The 15,558-nt window shown below is 39.4% G+C and overlaps 1 protein-coding gene across 1 annotated transcript in view; it reads right to left on the reverse strand.

Annotated features, from left to right (window-relative positions):
- The window catches only part of MYO10 (myosin X), a gene marked incomplete at both ends in the record, with an annotated part of 150,740 nt that overhangs the window by 3,749 nt on the left and 131,433 nt on the right, over positions 1-15,558 (reverse strand). The window contains 9 exons of the mRNA XM_079533292.1: positions 131-338; positions 2,449-2,746; positions 4,453-4,576; positions 5,755-5,912; positions 6,986-7,180; positions 7,626-7,768; positions 10,652-10,707; positions 11,437-11,530; positions 14,874-14,969. Of these exons, the coding sequence (XP_079389418.1) occupies positions 131-338; positions 2,449-2,746; positions 4,453-4,576; positions 5,755-5,912; positions 6,986-7,180; positions 7,626-7,768; positions 10,652-10,707; positions 11,437-11,530; positions 14,874-14,969 (1,372 nt within the window). The remainder of the gene's footprint in view (positions 1-130; positions 339-2,448; positions 2,747-4,452; positions 4,577-5,754; positions 5,913-6,985; positions 7,181-7,625; positions 7,769-10,651; positions 10,708-11,436; positions 11,531-14,873; positions 14,970-15,558) is intronic.

A 15,558-nucleotide genomic window follows, 5' to 3' on the forward strand; every position in this document is an offset into this window, starting at 1 on the left:
GACTGGAACAACTGTGCCCTCTCAACTGCAGGAGACAGCCCCGGAGCTTCTGAAGTTTACTGGTGCTACTGGCTGGAACTGTCATGTGAAGAGGAACTGGTTGTGTGCCATAGCTGTTCTGTCACCTCACCTCTCCGGCTGTAGTGTGTGAGTTGATTGTAATCTTACAGGAGCCACCACCATGGCAATAAACTGTAGATGTCATTTCCTGTCTGCTGATCAGAGCTTCTATTTCATCCCGTGACGGCACAAACTCTCTGCTTTTGGTTTTCTTCAGAGATTCGTAAGTAAAAAGTGCATATTTCTCCATTTCAGTTCCTGGAAACTGGTCACGAACCCTGCAAGACAAAGACTGCTTTAAGCTGCCAGTCTGTGACATAGAAAACTTACTTGCTTACTTACTTGAGAATTTTTTTTTTTTTCCTGAAAGTGACAAGATACCCCCCTGTGATTCTATGACCTCTGTATTCTGTATGCTAGTTAATTGACACACTCAAAGCTTCATCTCACTGTCAAGCAAAGTGTTCTGATGTGGTTTACACTGTGGGAAAACATATATGGTCATTTTGTTCTACAAACCCAATGGAAAGCAAAAACTCAGCTGCCTTTGTATCAGTAACTACAGGAACATCGTAATGGCTCAGATCTGACAGCAAGATAATAGTAATTATCTTGTAATCAATGCCCCTTCTGTCAGTAACAGTGGCTGAATGAAGACAAAACTACACTGAGGTACAGCAGAAAAAAAGCAAATAGAATTTTGACAGCTCAGTTTTGCAGTAGTGTCCCTCAGGATACTTGATTTCCATTCCTGACATTCTTGAGGATTCTCTCCAAATATTACTGAATATTCAGCAACAACTTCAATGAACTCATTTGTGATTATTATATATACTATAATATTATATATTATTTATTCACAATGAACTTTAATGAAGTCCTGATTATTGAATATTTCCAATGATAAAACACAAATTAAACCCTATTAGCTGGGAGAAGCTGGTAAGTACATGAAAAAGTACAGAGATTCATTATACAAACAGCATAAAAAGATTCTTGCAGGCTTACAGCAATGCTTTACAATGACTGTGCAGTGATAGTGTTGAGACCTACAAGTATTGTATCAGATAGCTGGAATTTTTTTTAATGAGAAGACTATTTTATGAGCTAAGTTAAATTACAGAAGTGAATCAAGATTGATTTGTTTTTCAACTCTAATATTTATGTAAAGCAATTGACGTATTTCGCTGATCTTACTTTGTTTGAAACACGTTTTGAACTCAAGGTTTTCACAGATATTTATAAAATAATTACGTTTAGCAAAGTGTTTTACACTAGTCCATGTTCTAGCACATATACAGATACTACTTGAAATTACTGAAAACAGTTTGTTGCCAACGAACTGCCTTTCCTAATGACACGCTCCTTGCATTCTTCCACTGCTTTGGAGCAGAAGGAACTCCACATTCTGGGTCGTGCTGGGCTCACAAAAATGTTTCTTGTTTCTTCACAGAATCACAGAATCACAGAATCACCCGGGTTGGAAGGGACCTCAAGGATCATGTAGTTCCAACCCCCCTGCCTAGCAGGGCCACCAAACATACACATTTAGATCAGGTTGCCCAGGACCCCGTCCAACCTGGCCTTGAACACGTCCAAGGACGGGGCATCCACAACCTCCCTGGGCAGCCCGTTCCAGGGCCTAACCACTCTCCTCGTAAAGAACTTCCCCCTAACATCCAACCTAAATCTTCCCTCCTTCAACTTGGATCCATTTCCCCTAGTCCTGCTATTGTCAGCCCTTATGAAGAGTTTACTCCCCTCCTGGGTGTAGGTTCCCTTCAGGTATTGATAGGCTGCAATGAGGTCGCCCCGCAGCCTTCTCTTCTCCAGGCTGAACAAGCCCAACTCCCTCAGCCTGTCCTCATAGGGGAGGTGCTCTAGCCCCCTGATCATCTTTTTTCTGAACACTTGTTAATGTCTTAAAGGAGATTTGCAAATGGACCTTTTACCTCAAGTACATCTTTCAGCGCTGCAGTCTTTTACGTTCATAATGCATTCCTCACAAAACTAAGGTAAGAAGGATGAATAACATTATAGCAGGTTGATTTGGATAGCTAGAAATGAGACCTGGGCATACTGCCTGTGGATCATCTGAGCAACTCTACACAATTATAGAAAGCTTCTCCCCACCTTTTCTCAACATTATAAATAATGCATTCAGTTCAGTGCACTTCGGTTGCTTCTTCAAATGAGAATAATTGCACTGAGATCAACTCCAATAATTATCTTACAATTGTTTTTTCAGATTTATTCTTTAGTGTAGCCAGTTCACCACAAGACTGCACGTTGTAGTCTCACTATGAGACATCTGAGCATGGCTACGTGTTGTGGGGAAAAAACAGTCACACATTTTTCTTGGTTGGTCTTTAGCTGAAATCTCCTCACCTTTTGAGATGGAACTTGAGATATTTGAGGATGCTGCGACTTGGCAGAAATGTGCAACTCATGCAGGTGAGTATTTGCCAGCTATACAGGTTCCCCATGCTCCCAGGGTTAGGCACTTTATTGGTCTGCTTGATGAGCTGACAGTAGAGCTCATCTCGAAGAGGTCGTAAATCATGTCCTGTTTGGAGAATACCTTGAATTATAGGGATGGGATCAGACATAGATTCCAGCTGTTGTAAAGAGTTAAATATCTTGATTGCTTCATCTTGCAGAGTTGTGTATCCTTTGTCTTTCAGCACTACGAACAAAAAAATGGGGAGAACAGTGTTTAGACTGAGAAATGAAAGGGAGAGCACTCAGAATCAGCATGGAATTGTTCAGTGATGCTTTACAGCCCTTATTATGCAGGATGATTTCCATTTCAAATGTATGGTGCTAACTCATTCTATGAGCTATTCTGCTAATAAGATTTATTCTGAATTGCATGAATGACCATTTTGAAATTTCTGAGAATTTAGCTTAAAATATATGTCTTGCTTGATCAGATTGTTGGTTTTCTTTGGAGAAACTTCCTTCCAGAGCAATCCACACTGCGAGAGTGCATTGCTTTGCCACTCTCACAGGAAAGTGATAAGCTAATCAGATAGTAAGTGAGGTAAAGCAGAAGTGCCTTATGCAAAGTGACAAAGATACACAACATCATTTTTGTCTACTGCAGTAGAAGTTCAGCTAAATCCAAACAATACTAATAAGACAAGATCTCTGCTGTGAAACTGCAACTTTCTTTTCAAGTGCTGGAAAAGGCAGCGATTGGTTCTCGTACTGCAGATTATTCAGCATGGGCTCACAACTTTCACAACATACTTTAAAGCACCATGCAGTACTTGGGCTTAAGGGGTGGAAGAGATCACTCTGATGTCTGAATCAATTAGGCCTACTGGACTTCAAAGCACAAAACTGTACAGACATATGTTACAAATATTAAGCTTCGAACCAGCCAGTATTCTGTTACAGAATGTAAATGGAACTCAACTGCAAGTCAAGGCAACAAACCAACCATCAGTCTATCTGTGGAGCTCCATTTACGATATGGAAGACTTTGGAAAGACTTCTACCTCAAAGGAAGCTCGCCTTCTCTGTCCATGGGGAACAAGGAACTTGTGCATGGGACTAGCAGCTAGGGAGACAAGAACAGAATAGTGCCTTGCCACTGGACAGGAGAAGGAAGGGAAAGAGAAGGGAAAAGCTTCTAAGGTTTTAATTCTCCTTGTCATTTGAGCAGCAAGATATCATGAGTTATCAGGAATAACCTTAGCTTTTAACCAGCTGTCAACATCCCACCCACCTCCCAGAGATGAAGCTTCTGATCTGAGTCATACCTTGTTTAATACACAATTGCAACATAAGTAAATCCACTTAAGGACATTAAATTCACCATCATCAATAGCTGTGAACAATTCATTTAAAACAGACTTCTAAATTAGTGACTGAACAAGAGATATTTAAAGACATGGTTATACCTGTTTCAGGAGTAAACAAACCACTACTTTTTCAAATCATTTCCACTCACATCTTTTGTCACGTAAGCAATACTTCCCATCACCACTGATGAATCTTACACTTGTTTGGAATTGGAAGCTGTGCAATTCCCTTCACAGGGTATGAAACAAAAATGATTTGAGAGGGATTCAGGGAGACTGAATGAACTGTTCTTCATTTCAGTGCCAGGCTTTCATACTGTCTTCTCAGTTGCATAGGTGAGAGTAACAAATCAGCATTACAGCAGCAACAGCAATCCTCCTTTCTGTAACACCCCTGTAGGAGCATCACAAGCCCATGGTTCTCTGCTAGATAAACTGATGTTCTCTACCTTCTATAAGAAAACAAGGAAACTTTTTTCATTGGAAAATATATATAAACCATTACTGTAATATTGCCACAGATTGAAAACTCGTGTCCTACAGTTTAGTCTTTCATAAGGAAAAGTATGACTGAAAAACTTACAGTTTAGATTGATGTCCCCATATGGCAGTGGCAGTAATGGCGAGTGCAGTGGATGATGAGTGTAACGGAGAATAGGGTTTCTCTTATAGATCTGCTCAACCACGTCAGCATTCAGGCAGTTTTCCTATTGGGGTAAGAAAAGAAGGAGTTTGGGTCTAGCATTAGCAGCAGTGCAATGCTTTGTGCCCTTAGGTTCCCTGTGAAAAGATTAGTTATCTGTGTAACCAGTGTCAGCTGGTAGTAACTCTAGATGTGGCTGCTGCGGCACTCTGTAGGCTATGGATGCTCACTGCCTCCTAACCTCAGTACTTGCAAAAGCCTACTTTATCTATGCCATTAAAAACTAACCACAGTAGAGCTGCAGGAGAGAAAAATACAGTTTCATCAGTTTCCGGAAGTTTTCATTTTATAACTGTCTTATTCCAGTATTCCATGACTGGAGTTATATCAAGATGTTTGTCTTGATGTCAATTTGATTTTAGAATTATTTATACAGCAAAACCGATCAGCTGTAATCTACAGGAACTATCATAAACCAGACAGTCCAGAAAACCAGCTGCTGTAAACCTGATGCACCCATTTTGTCAGCTAAATACTGTACTTTCTTAGCCCAGGTCTGACAAGTGGGTAACCACCGTCTTCTGTCAATCCTGAACTTCCACATATTTCTACAGCTCTGAAGAACAGCCTTCGCAGACCTGAAATTTAGACCTGATAATTCTTCTCCATTGGGGAGGCTCTCATGAAAGGAAAAGGTTAGTAGTTCTCCTCCTTGCCTTTTTTAAATTTTCTGTTTGTCTTCTGAAGACCATCATCCCCTCTCCTGAAAGCAGAAATCTTCAGGAAGATTCTTCTGGCTAACATGCAATGTCCCCAACATAAAGCAGTAAGCATTAACTGAATATGTTTCTCATCATACAGACCCATGCTTAGCCCAAGCTACCACATATCAAGAAATGAAATACAAGGAAAAAAATACAATCGCAGGAGCTAAACACAATCCCACACATCCTGGTGTGCATCTTAGAGGGGACAGAGCAGAAGAGGTCTGCTAACCCATGAACCCCTGTACACTACTGCCTGGTACAGCAACACCTGGTAAGCTACACAAACCAGTACGGCTTCTTACTGTTTTCGTGTAAAAAAAGAAAACAACCCCGAAACAACTCTTTTCCTGTCCAAGCTGCACTTTATACTTTTTTGTTACACTGTTTAAATAGAAATTCCTTCAGCAAGTGAGTGAATATTGCTGATTCCACAACTAAGAGCCTTTTTTTCTCACCCCCACCTGTTTGTTCCTACCTTAATATCCTGAATTAGCTGCTGAGTCGGGGTATCGATTGGCGCTTTAGTGTCAATCACATTCTGGATGGCACTTGACCAGCGGGTCGCTTCATTAAGTAATTTGGTATAGAGGCGGTAGCAATGTTTGCGTCCATATACAGTCACATTCCAGTAGCCTAGGACAGCAATACAAGCTATTAATCACAGGAGCTACATCTGCAAAAATACCACAACTTCTATTTGAAAACATGTGCAGTCCCGTCGGACATTGAGTGCTGAATTCTGGATCGTGTTGGCAGCTTTTCAAGAGGCAAAGAACTTGTAAGTAAGTGCCGTAATACAGACATGCGGTTTTGTTAAGGAATTTCTTCTCCTTAAAAAGGCACAAGAATAAGAACACAGTCACCACTGTGTGGCCTTCCACTTCACCCAGTAATCACAGTAAAAGTGATCACAGGACAACACAGTGGACTACTGTGACACAGCTGATGGGCCCTGCTTCTCCAGTCCTGTCTGTAAATGGATTATTTTGTATATGGGTCCTTCATTATCTACGGCACACACACTAACAGGTGTAATGCATGAGCTACCACTTCTATTAAAAAGTCATTGATTTTACACAAATGAAGTGGCAACTATGACAAGAAGAGTGTTTCAAATCCAGTTGCCTCTCTGTATTATTGTATAGGCTTTTTTTTTTTTTTTTTTTTAAATGAAGCAGATTCAATTAAAGAAAATCCATTTCATCTTTCACTAGCAAAATCCTCTTTGAAGTGTTGGTGACCCCAGTGAGATTACAGAGGTCTGTCAACAGTCGCTTCTCATTTGCAAACAGCCACATCTGAGCTGAAAACCAGTTCTGAAAATGCAGTGGGGAGCTGACTCAGGTGTAGCACATAGGTTAGCACATCCTTATACTTGCTCCACCAATGCTCCTCAGCATACAGAATAATGTATGAGGAGAGTGCTCCCCATCTGTCTTTCTCCAGGTATTTGATGTGTAAGAGTTCAAGCTAACTTAGCAACAGTGCTCCTCTATGATAACTTGAATGTTGGTGAGAGCAACTTTTACTACTGTGTACATTATTACTTTGGTCTTTTGCCCATTAAGTCCTTATAAAATCCCTTAGTGGCCTAGAAACTTGATTTATCAAACTGCAACTGTAATAATCTTGGACAGTGTTTGTTTATTATATGGTAGGTAGGACAGAAGGTAACAAAGCACATTTGAACCAGAGCATACAATTACCTGTCTCTTTGAAGATTTTTTCATCAGGTGGGACCACTGAACAGAGGCTGTTTAGGACCAGTGTACCCAATTTCAAAGCATTTTTTTCAGAACTCTTGTAGTAGTCCAAAGAATTGTGCGTCAAAACAAACCAACGCTTTTTTAGTTTTAATGAAGACATCTTCGGGTTGTTTTTCACTTCTTTGTGCAGCCATCCTGTGAAAAACACAATCTGAATCAAACTTTTTTTTTAAAAAAAACAAAGTCAGACCAAATTAAGTTGCTAAAAGTTAGTTACATTCTTTTAACAACAAAAACATTGTGTGAATTGTTTAGCTAACATATTAAACAACTTCAATTGAAATTACCAAACAGTTTAATGATGAAAATACTGTATTATATCCATATGAAAATGTTTCAACTTTGGCGTACAGATAGAATAATTCTTTTGTCAACTCACAAAACTGATTTTGTCCTCATTACAGTGATTTCTTACTTGGCTCATCAGGACCATAACTATTAATTTGTGAGTGAAGCCCATGTACAAAGATGAGGCTCCAGCACTACTATGGTGTGCTGGCATACTACAAAGACCATACAGGGGGAACAATCTCCTTTTTGGTTAATGGCCTTTGTTCACTTTATTCAACTTGGTTCTTACCCCTCACAATGAATTCTTGTCCTTCCACTCTCGTGTCCCCCTTTGACCTCTGAAGCAGCGTTATCCAGTGATGCATCTCTTCAGGTGTGTCAGCATTACAGTGAAGAACACGATTAGCGGTAATAATCACAAAGGAGTTGGGTCTACAAAAACAAATGAAGATTGATGAAGCCTTTACAATCAATGCACTGTTTAACTCACTTGCTATATGCATAAACACTACTCGTTGTTTGCATTCTGTATTCGGATAAATACTGTCCATCTCTGTAACATTTATTTCAGCAGCACTACAGCTAAAAATATCGTGCATTTAAAAAGACACAATTACCTTAGATTCGCACCAGAGTGCCAGGGCTCTGCGTGGTGGAAGAGTTTAACTTAAATTGCAACTTGTCATATCTCAAATCCATTGTGACAAAACCCCCAATCTTTAATCAGCTTTTGATCATAATCAGAACTTTATTTCAGGGTCAGATTTATTTAGAGTGTCTGCTTCAGTGGTTCCATTAGCCAAAACCAATTGCAGTTTATAAAGCTCTGTAGTGAAACAGCATGTGAACATGGACTCTTTTATTTTTAATGCAGTGCAACCCAATTTGCAGACAGTACAATCTATTTTTAATGAGAGTTTGGCTTTTATTCAATCCTACACGGGATTCAGTGAAGCATGAAGAACTAGCCCGAGTAAACTGTGCTGACGGCTCTCTGGATTAGAGGGGCAGGTTTTTCAGCCTACAAATACTTGCTTTAACCCTTTACCATCAATTCTTTTCATCTCGGAATGCACAGAATCACAGAGGTTGGAAGAGACCTTTGGAGGTCACTCGGTCCAACTCCTGTGCTCGGGCAGGGACACCCAGAGCAGGTTGCCCAGGACCACATCCATCCACTTCCAAAGAGCTGTATCAGATGTAAAGAATGGGAATGATGCAACCTGGGCTGCCCCATGCACAATAAAGTCATAGATCTCCATTTTACTGTCCTGGTGAGAAGGTAATTGGGTAGAATTTAGAACCAATTAGAATTGTTTGTGGGATTGGTTCAGCCAAGTATGAAGGCACTGTCCAAAACCAGTGTGTGCTGTTTAAAAGACAGATGGAGGTCAATATAAAGTAAACAAAATAACTAGGAGGTAAAATTAGAATACTGGTTGAAGAGAGATTACAGTAAATCAAGTAATGTGAAATGTGTGTAAATAAGTTATAACTATGCAAATACAGAAAAATAGAAAGAAGGAGTATCTTTGAATATTTCAGTAGCATTTAATATTTAATATACTTTAATAAAACTCAGCAGTGTGACAGAAGTGGGTAAGGAGAGATCAGAACTTAGTGTTTTGGTCACAGTCACTTTGGTGCTGTAGTAGTAAATTATTCAGAAGTGGCGGATGAGGAAACACACAGAGATGTGAACTGAACAGAGTAATTTTGCTGATCATTGAGGAGAAGTCAGCTTTAGACTGAGCTGTGTGAAGCATGCTCTAGAAAGCGGCGTAATGTAATATTGCTTTTCCAAAAGAAAAGCAATAGCAAGAGACATGAAAAATGATAGAGTTAAGGTATAAACTAAAGCAGATTAAGCTATCAAAGGAGGTTACAACCAACAGTCTCCAACCTTCCAGGTCCCCTTTTCCCCAGTTTAGGAAAATGAGAGAAGCCCCATCTATCTTTCTGAGCATGGATTCAAAGAGCTCCTTGTTCAGCTTCTCTCTTCTTAGCTGCACCAGTGGTTTCATATTAGTCAAGATAGAAATACTTTATTGCCTACATCAGTCAAATTAATTTCCTAATTGAAAACCTTTCCATCCCCGATTTACATTTCTAGAGAAAAAAAAAAAAAAATTACAAGAAAAAAACAAAACCGTGAGACATGCCTCACTAGCAACATTTTGAAAGCTTTGGACATCTGTGTTCTATTATTTAGGAAGCTTGGGCTGTGATTGTATCACAGTTACTTGTAGTATCTGGATTATGGTAAGCCAAGGAGAAACCAGTAACTTAAAGACAGCTGTTTCACACATTTGCAATGAGAGGACTGAAATGAATGTTTACAGTGCAAATAATATACCTCATAGCCAGTAATCCTATAACCCAAGCCAGAACCTGAACTCAGATTAATTTTATCTCTCAATACACTATTGCTAGTTTGGGAATTAAGAATACCGTTTGTTTTTTTTTCAGTTTGTTTGTTTTCTAATGCTGCATTATCTTGCTTGTTGTAAAATACAATTTAATTCTGTGAAATTGTTATTCCATGTGGAATACAACATTCTTGCAAAGGAAGATAAAATGCAAAATGTTAAAAAGAATTTTCTGCCTACCTCATTGCTATTGTTTAGTCTGGAGAAGAGGAGGCTCAGGGGAAACCTCACTGCACTCTACAACTTGGCTGTGATGAAGAGGGGTTTGGCCTCTTCTCCCAGGCAACAGCAGAACCCGAGGAAATGGCCAGAAGTTGTACCAGAGGAGGTTTAGGTTAGACATAAGGAAGAACTTTTTCTCTCAGAGAGTGGTCAGGCCCTGGGATGGCTACCCAGGGAGGTGGTGGAGCTGCTGACCCTGGCAGTGTTGAAGAGGTGTCTGGATGAGGAGCTGTGAGATATGGTTTAGTAGCTGTGGTAGCAGTGGTAATGGGAGGATGATTGGACTAGATGATCTTGTAGGTTCTTTCCAACCTTGTGGTTCTATGATTCCATAATTCTACAAAAGGACTCAAAAATACGCCTTTCAGCTGTGTTACTTTGTGTAAGTGAAAGAAATATTCTGCTTTTGGACTACCTTGGTAACAAAACTGCTGAATATACGGAGCAATGCCAGTGAACCTAGTGAAGCCCCCATGCAGAACACCACTCTTACCTTTCCTGTTTCAACACAGTGTTTGATACTGTCAAAAGGTAGACAAAATAATGAATCATTTGAATGTATGGTTGGTCAGCAGAATATATAGATTAAAGTTTAAAGCACCTGATTTTGACTAGTGAAAGGAGAAGGAGAAGAAGAAAGTCACTAGGCATGGTTCTGACTTACCTATCTGGATTGTCAGCAGCACAGACAGAATCAATTAGTCCTACATCGAGCGTACCCTATAAACAAATATCCAAGCAGAAAAGGAGGAAGACATTTACTATTACATTACTCACAGTACTTTATTCAGAAACATGTGAAAGAAACAGCAGCCTTGATCAAGCAAAATGAGCTGCAGATTTGGGCATCAATTTCTCCTAACCATTTAAGAGAGAAGACTCGGAGACTCATTCAGTAAAAGATTATCTCCAGTTAAGCCAGAGGCAGCTCAGAAACTGCTCTTCCTCTACTACGTTCCCAAATCTGCCTGAAGTTTTGTCCAAAAAGTGCCACCCAATATAAATGGCATTCTTTTGAAGAAGTTTTAGTTTCCTTTGCCCAAGAGTAGCTTCCAAATTTATCACCTAAATCGTGAAGTTGTAAAGAATGACAAATGCAAGACCAAAGTAATCTCAATTCTTTTACTCTTTGTTTTTTAATTTGCTCATTAACTGGATCTTTGCAAGGCTCCAAACTCAACTGTACACTATGGTGTGGCAAATAACTGAACCAAAAGAAAAAAAAGAAACCAATGCTCATTTTCCATTGAGGTGAATGACATGGATGGGAAGGAAAATCAGCCTGTCCTGGTGTACAGGCACAGGGCCTACGGCACACAGCCTCTAGCCAGTGTCCGGGCTACGTTGCATTTAAGGAAATTAGGTGGTGACTGTCAGAAGCTGCGGCCACCAGTGTCCCTTGTTTTCTGAAAATATTTGCTCTGAAAATTTCGTCAGATGTTGACTTACCACCGCATTTTGTGGGTTTGCCTGCTCATCATGCATCTCTCGGATCTCTTGCTCAGTGGATGCATGGACTTGACTCAGAACGCTAAACCACTGGCTGTGGAGAGAAAGGCAGTAGTGTAAGAAACACATCCCTTGTGCACATGCCTTTTGTCACCATTGTTCTGCAGAGATCTAGCAGGTTCTGCTGGTTTTTGAAATTGCTTAAGATTCCTTTTGTCAACATGCATACAAGCAGCAAAGCTTTATGTCAGTTCAGGTACTACTGGATACAAACAAGCCCCTCCAGATCTCCTATCCAAATTCATGTCATACCCTTCCTCCTGAAGAGAAATACCTTGCATAAGATGTGGCAGAAAAGTGGCACTGAGCACACTGAAACATCTGAGGGTTAAGCAAGCATTAGTAACACATTATACACATTTCATCTGGAAAAAAACCCAACCACTGCTAGCTACATACAAAGCCTTCAATGGAAAATCCAACCTTCAGATTATAAATTCTGCTACTCTGATAGCGTGACAACTTACACAATACTTACAATACCTCTGCAAAGGCCAAGAGGACAGCATGTCCTTACAGTCCAGAGAGGAAAAAGAACAGAAACCCCAAGGAACTACCTCTACAGTTCTTGTTCCCAATGGAGCATCGGAAAATCCAGCAGCTGGAAGGACCCATGCGGTTGAACCAGAACCAATTTGCACCACTCCAGTAGCCTTACATTTCCACAACAGGAAAACTGGGAGAGAGATTCCCAGTACTCTGGCCTCGGTGCTGAGCAGCAGTTGCAGAGGGATTTAATTCCAACCACACCTTCTGCTTCTGGGAAATCTCTACCATTCTGGCATTTGCATACGATAAAGCTCAACTGCTCTAAGCAATTCCACTGAAAGAAATTTGAGGGCAGAGCTTGACTTGTTCAGCAGGTTCCTGAATGCCACTGTTTGAGATACGAATTTGCCATTCCAATGAAAACTACCTGAGGCTGAGTTTTCAAAGGACTCAAAAGCCCAACCTTTAAAACTCAGTACTCACTTCTGTGCAGAGGGTTCACCATCACCAGGTTGAGAAAACAAATGCAAAACTAATGGCCTTAAATGTAAAACTACCTGCTATTGTAGTCAAAGAATTATGCCTATGAAACTGAAATGCTGCCTCCTTAACTCCAGCATTCAGAAGCAACTGGTTTCCATAATGTAGACATCTCGAAACTGAACTGCCAAAATTGTTTGAGAAAATGTGTAGTCTGTCAAAAGGTTCCATCACTGCCATTATCATCCCAAGTCCTTTCCAACAGAATATGTTTTCATTAGGAATAACACAAAGTATAAAGAAAAGGAAAGAAAAAGGAAGATTCGGAGTGCCTGACTGTAGGAGAAAAAATGAGAATGTTTTTAGTTTTGATTCATTTGTTAAGACTTGGAGATATGCACAGAAAGGCTTTACACTTACTTACTTATGTGAGACAAGGTTACTGAAGACCCCTCAAAATGAGGAGAAAGTTGTCTGAAGAGAAAGAGCTATCAGTCAAAGAAACTAAAGACTCATCTACCTGAAGATTCCCACAAATTAAATTCAGCTTTTCCATTAGGCTCAGGAACTGCAAATGTATTTAAATGTCAGTCTTGATATAAATGACAAAAAGGCCTTCATAGCACTGTATGCACAATTAGTTATAATTTATTATTCAATTTTAAAGGACAATTTGGAGGTTTCCTAATGTCATTGTGTAATCTTTGTCTAAGCAATGAAAAATAAATCCATCACAGCTCTTGGCAAAAAGACAAAGGCAGATTTTACTCTCCTATAACTTTCTTCCCCCTGGGACATCCCTTGGCTTTCAGCTGAGTAGCAGAACTCAGGAATAAGGACAAAGACAGACAAGGGTTTTGAAACAGTGGCTAACCCCTGAAACATTACTTCTCAAGTACGCCGTGATCATGATTGAAAAAGTAATTCCCTTTTGGGAAGGGTTCAGGTTTTTTTCTTTTCCCTTCCTTTCATATGAACCAAAAGCAACCTCAGATGATCATCTAGCCCATGTGCAGAAAATTTTTTTCCATAGCAGATCCAGAACTAACACAGTCCAATAATTTTGTACTTTTAACACTGCCAAACATTAACAAGGCTTTGAGTTGAGCCCATCTGGAAATCCTTGCACATCTCTCACATTAAAGTTTTCTAAGATCAATATGAAAAAAAGAAAACATGGAACACATTGCTAAAACATAATTTAATCTAGATGGTGTATTATGTGTACTGTACACAAAAATAGCATACAGTGTCTCCTCCACACTTAGGAAAAAAGAGATTCATTACAGCAGACACAAGTCTTCATTCTGGCAATTCCTTACTGATCCCTACAAAGCAGTTACTGGGTTATGTACACGTGTCTAATAGGTAAGACTTTAGCTAATCTTTCCCTTTAAAATTTACTCACATCACACAAGAATCATAATGAGTGCTGAATTACTTTTTTAAGTGTGGTTTTAAGGATGCGGAAAAATGAATCAATGACTGCCTTGTAAGCATTGATGAATTTTTATTCAGGGCAATATGATACCTGAAGGTATTCTAATTTAAAAAAAAAAAAAAAAAGATGAAAAACGAAGCAACTTTCAAGGCTTCAGAACAAAACTAGCTCAAGTAATGTTGGCATAGGCATTCTGTGCTCAGGCCTTCGGGCAGCAACACAATGGGTAATAAGATTTGATTACTAAGTTAACTTCATTCAAATGTTTGATTTTATAGGCAAGCATGTTATTATCTCAAAACAAATAGTGTGGGGATTACTTTATTTATTTATTAGATATACACTAGAACTGATCTGACAAGTTAAGCCTGCTCCTCACCTAGCAGCCCTACCCTACCATTTGATATGGTAGCAGCAAAAGTAAGGTCTTTTTTTGAATTGGTAGAAAAGCCAACACTGTTGTATGCTCCCCTTGTTCCTGAATATGCATTCATCCTAAAATCTAATGATCCCACGGCAACTTTTATGTGAAAAATACTTAGGCTCTGCTTAGGTAGACAGATCTCACCTCTAAATGGTACTTTATTTCAGGTAACTGAGAGGAATCTTAAATATTGATTTAATCTATGCAGCTAAATGCAGCAGGATAATGCAAAAGAAAATCATTAAAAGCCAGTTATTACTTCTCTACATACATATTGTATTTCATTAAGTGTCTAAAAACAGGGAAAGCACACAGCCAGCTTCTAGGGAAATTTTCACTGAGTCTGACTCACTGAGAGTCTGAGTCTGCCATATTCTGCCATGAGATTTTCTTATATCAGCAGGCCCTTGGAAAAAGTGTTCAGTGCAATGTGTTTAACACACTCTGGCTATTTGGTGATAGCAGGCTAATAAAACGATAAGCACAAGTCAGAATGGCATGGAAGCTAAAAAGCAGAACAAAAAAGCCTGATGATTTCCATACCTTGCATCCTCAGGAGACTCAGCAATCAAGTGATAGGTCCTATCACCCATTATTAGATCAATACCATTTTCTTTGCCTGTATTATCAACAATCTCTCTGAAAAGAAGCAAATGACAAGACTGCGCATTAGACACTGCCAACACATTTTGGAAATGCTATTGAGCTGAGAGACTCACAGACATTGGAAACAACAGCAATCAGAATTGTTGCACCTGATTAGTTTGAGATATCAGGCAGTATTTATACACCAAACTACAACTATACTCAAATAATGAAGCTATTATGAGTGCCACTATACAAAGTTGGCTACTCTATTGTTGTAACACAAGCTAAAGAAAAAGCATTATCAAACCAGGCAAAAATAACTGAATTCAGGTGATTTTTGGAGTGCTTAAGGGAAAGCTCCTGAGGATTAAAAAGAAATAAAATGTTATTTTTCTGTATTGTTTTCCTTAATTTGTCTTCCTTCCTCCAGTACTTCCGCGTTGTGTATTTTAAGTGAAGCAGCACCATATTAATAACATTGGAATGGGAGGCTAATACGGAATGCTGAAATGTATCTCACGTGGTACGTTAAGAATATAATCAGTATTCAAATTACATAGAAAAGCTACCGCCTATTTGTGCTAACATACATAACCTTAAATACAAGTGCCCTTTCTTCCAGCTGTTTTATGTACAAATC

This window comes from Tetrao urogallus (assembly GCF_951394365.1).
Source record: "Tetrao urogallus genome assembly, chromosome: 3".
Classification (NCBI taxonomy): domain Eukaryota; kingdom Metazoa; phylum Chordata; class Aves; order Galliformes; family Phasianidae; genus Tetrao; species Tetrao urogallus.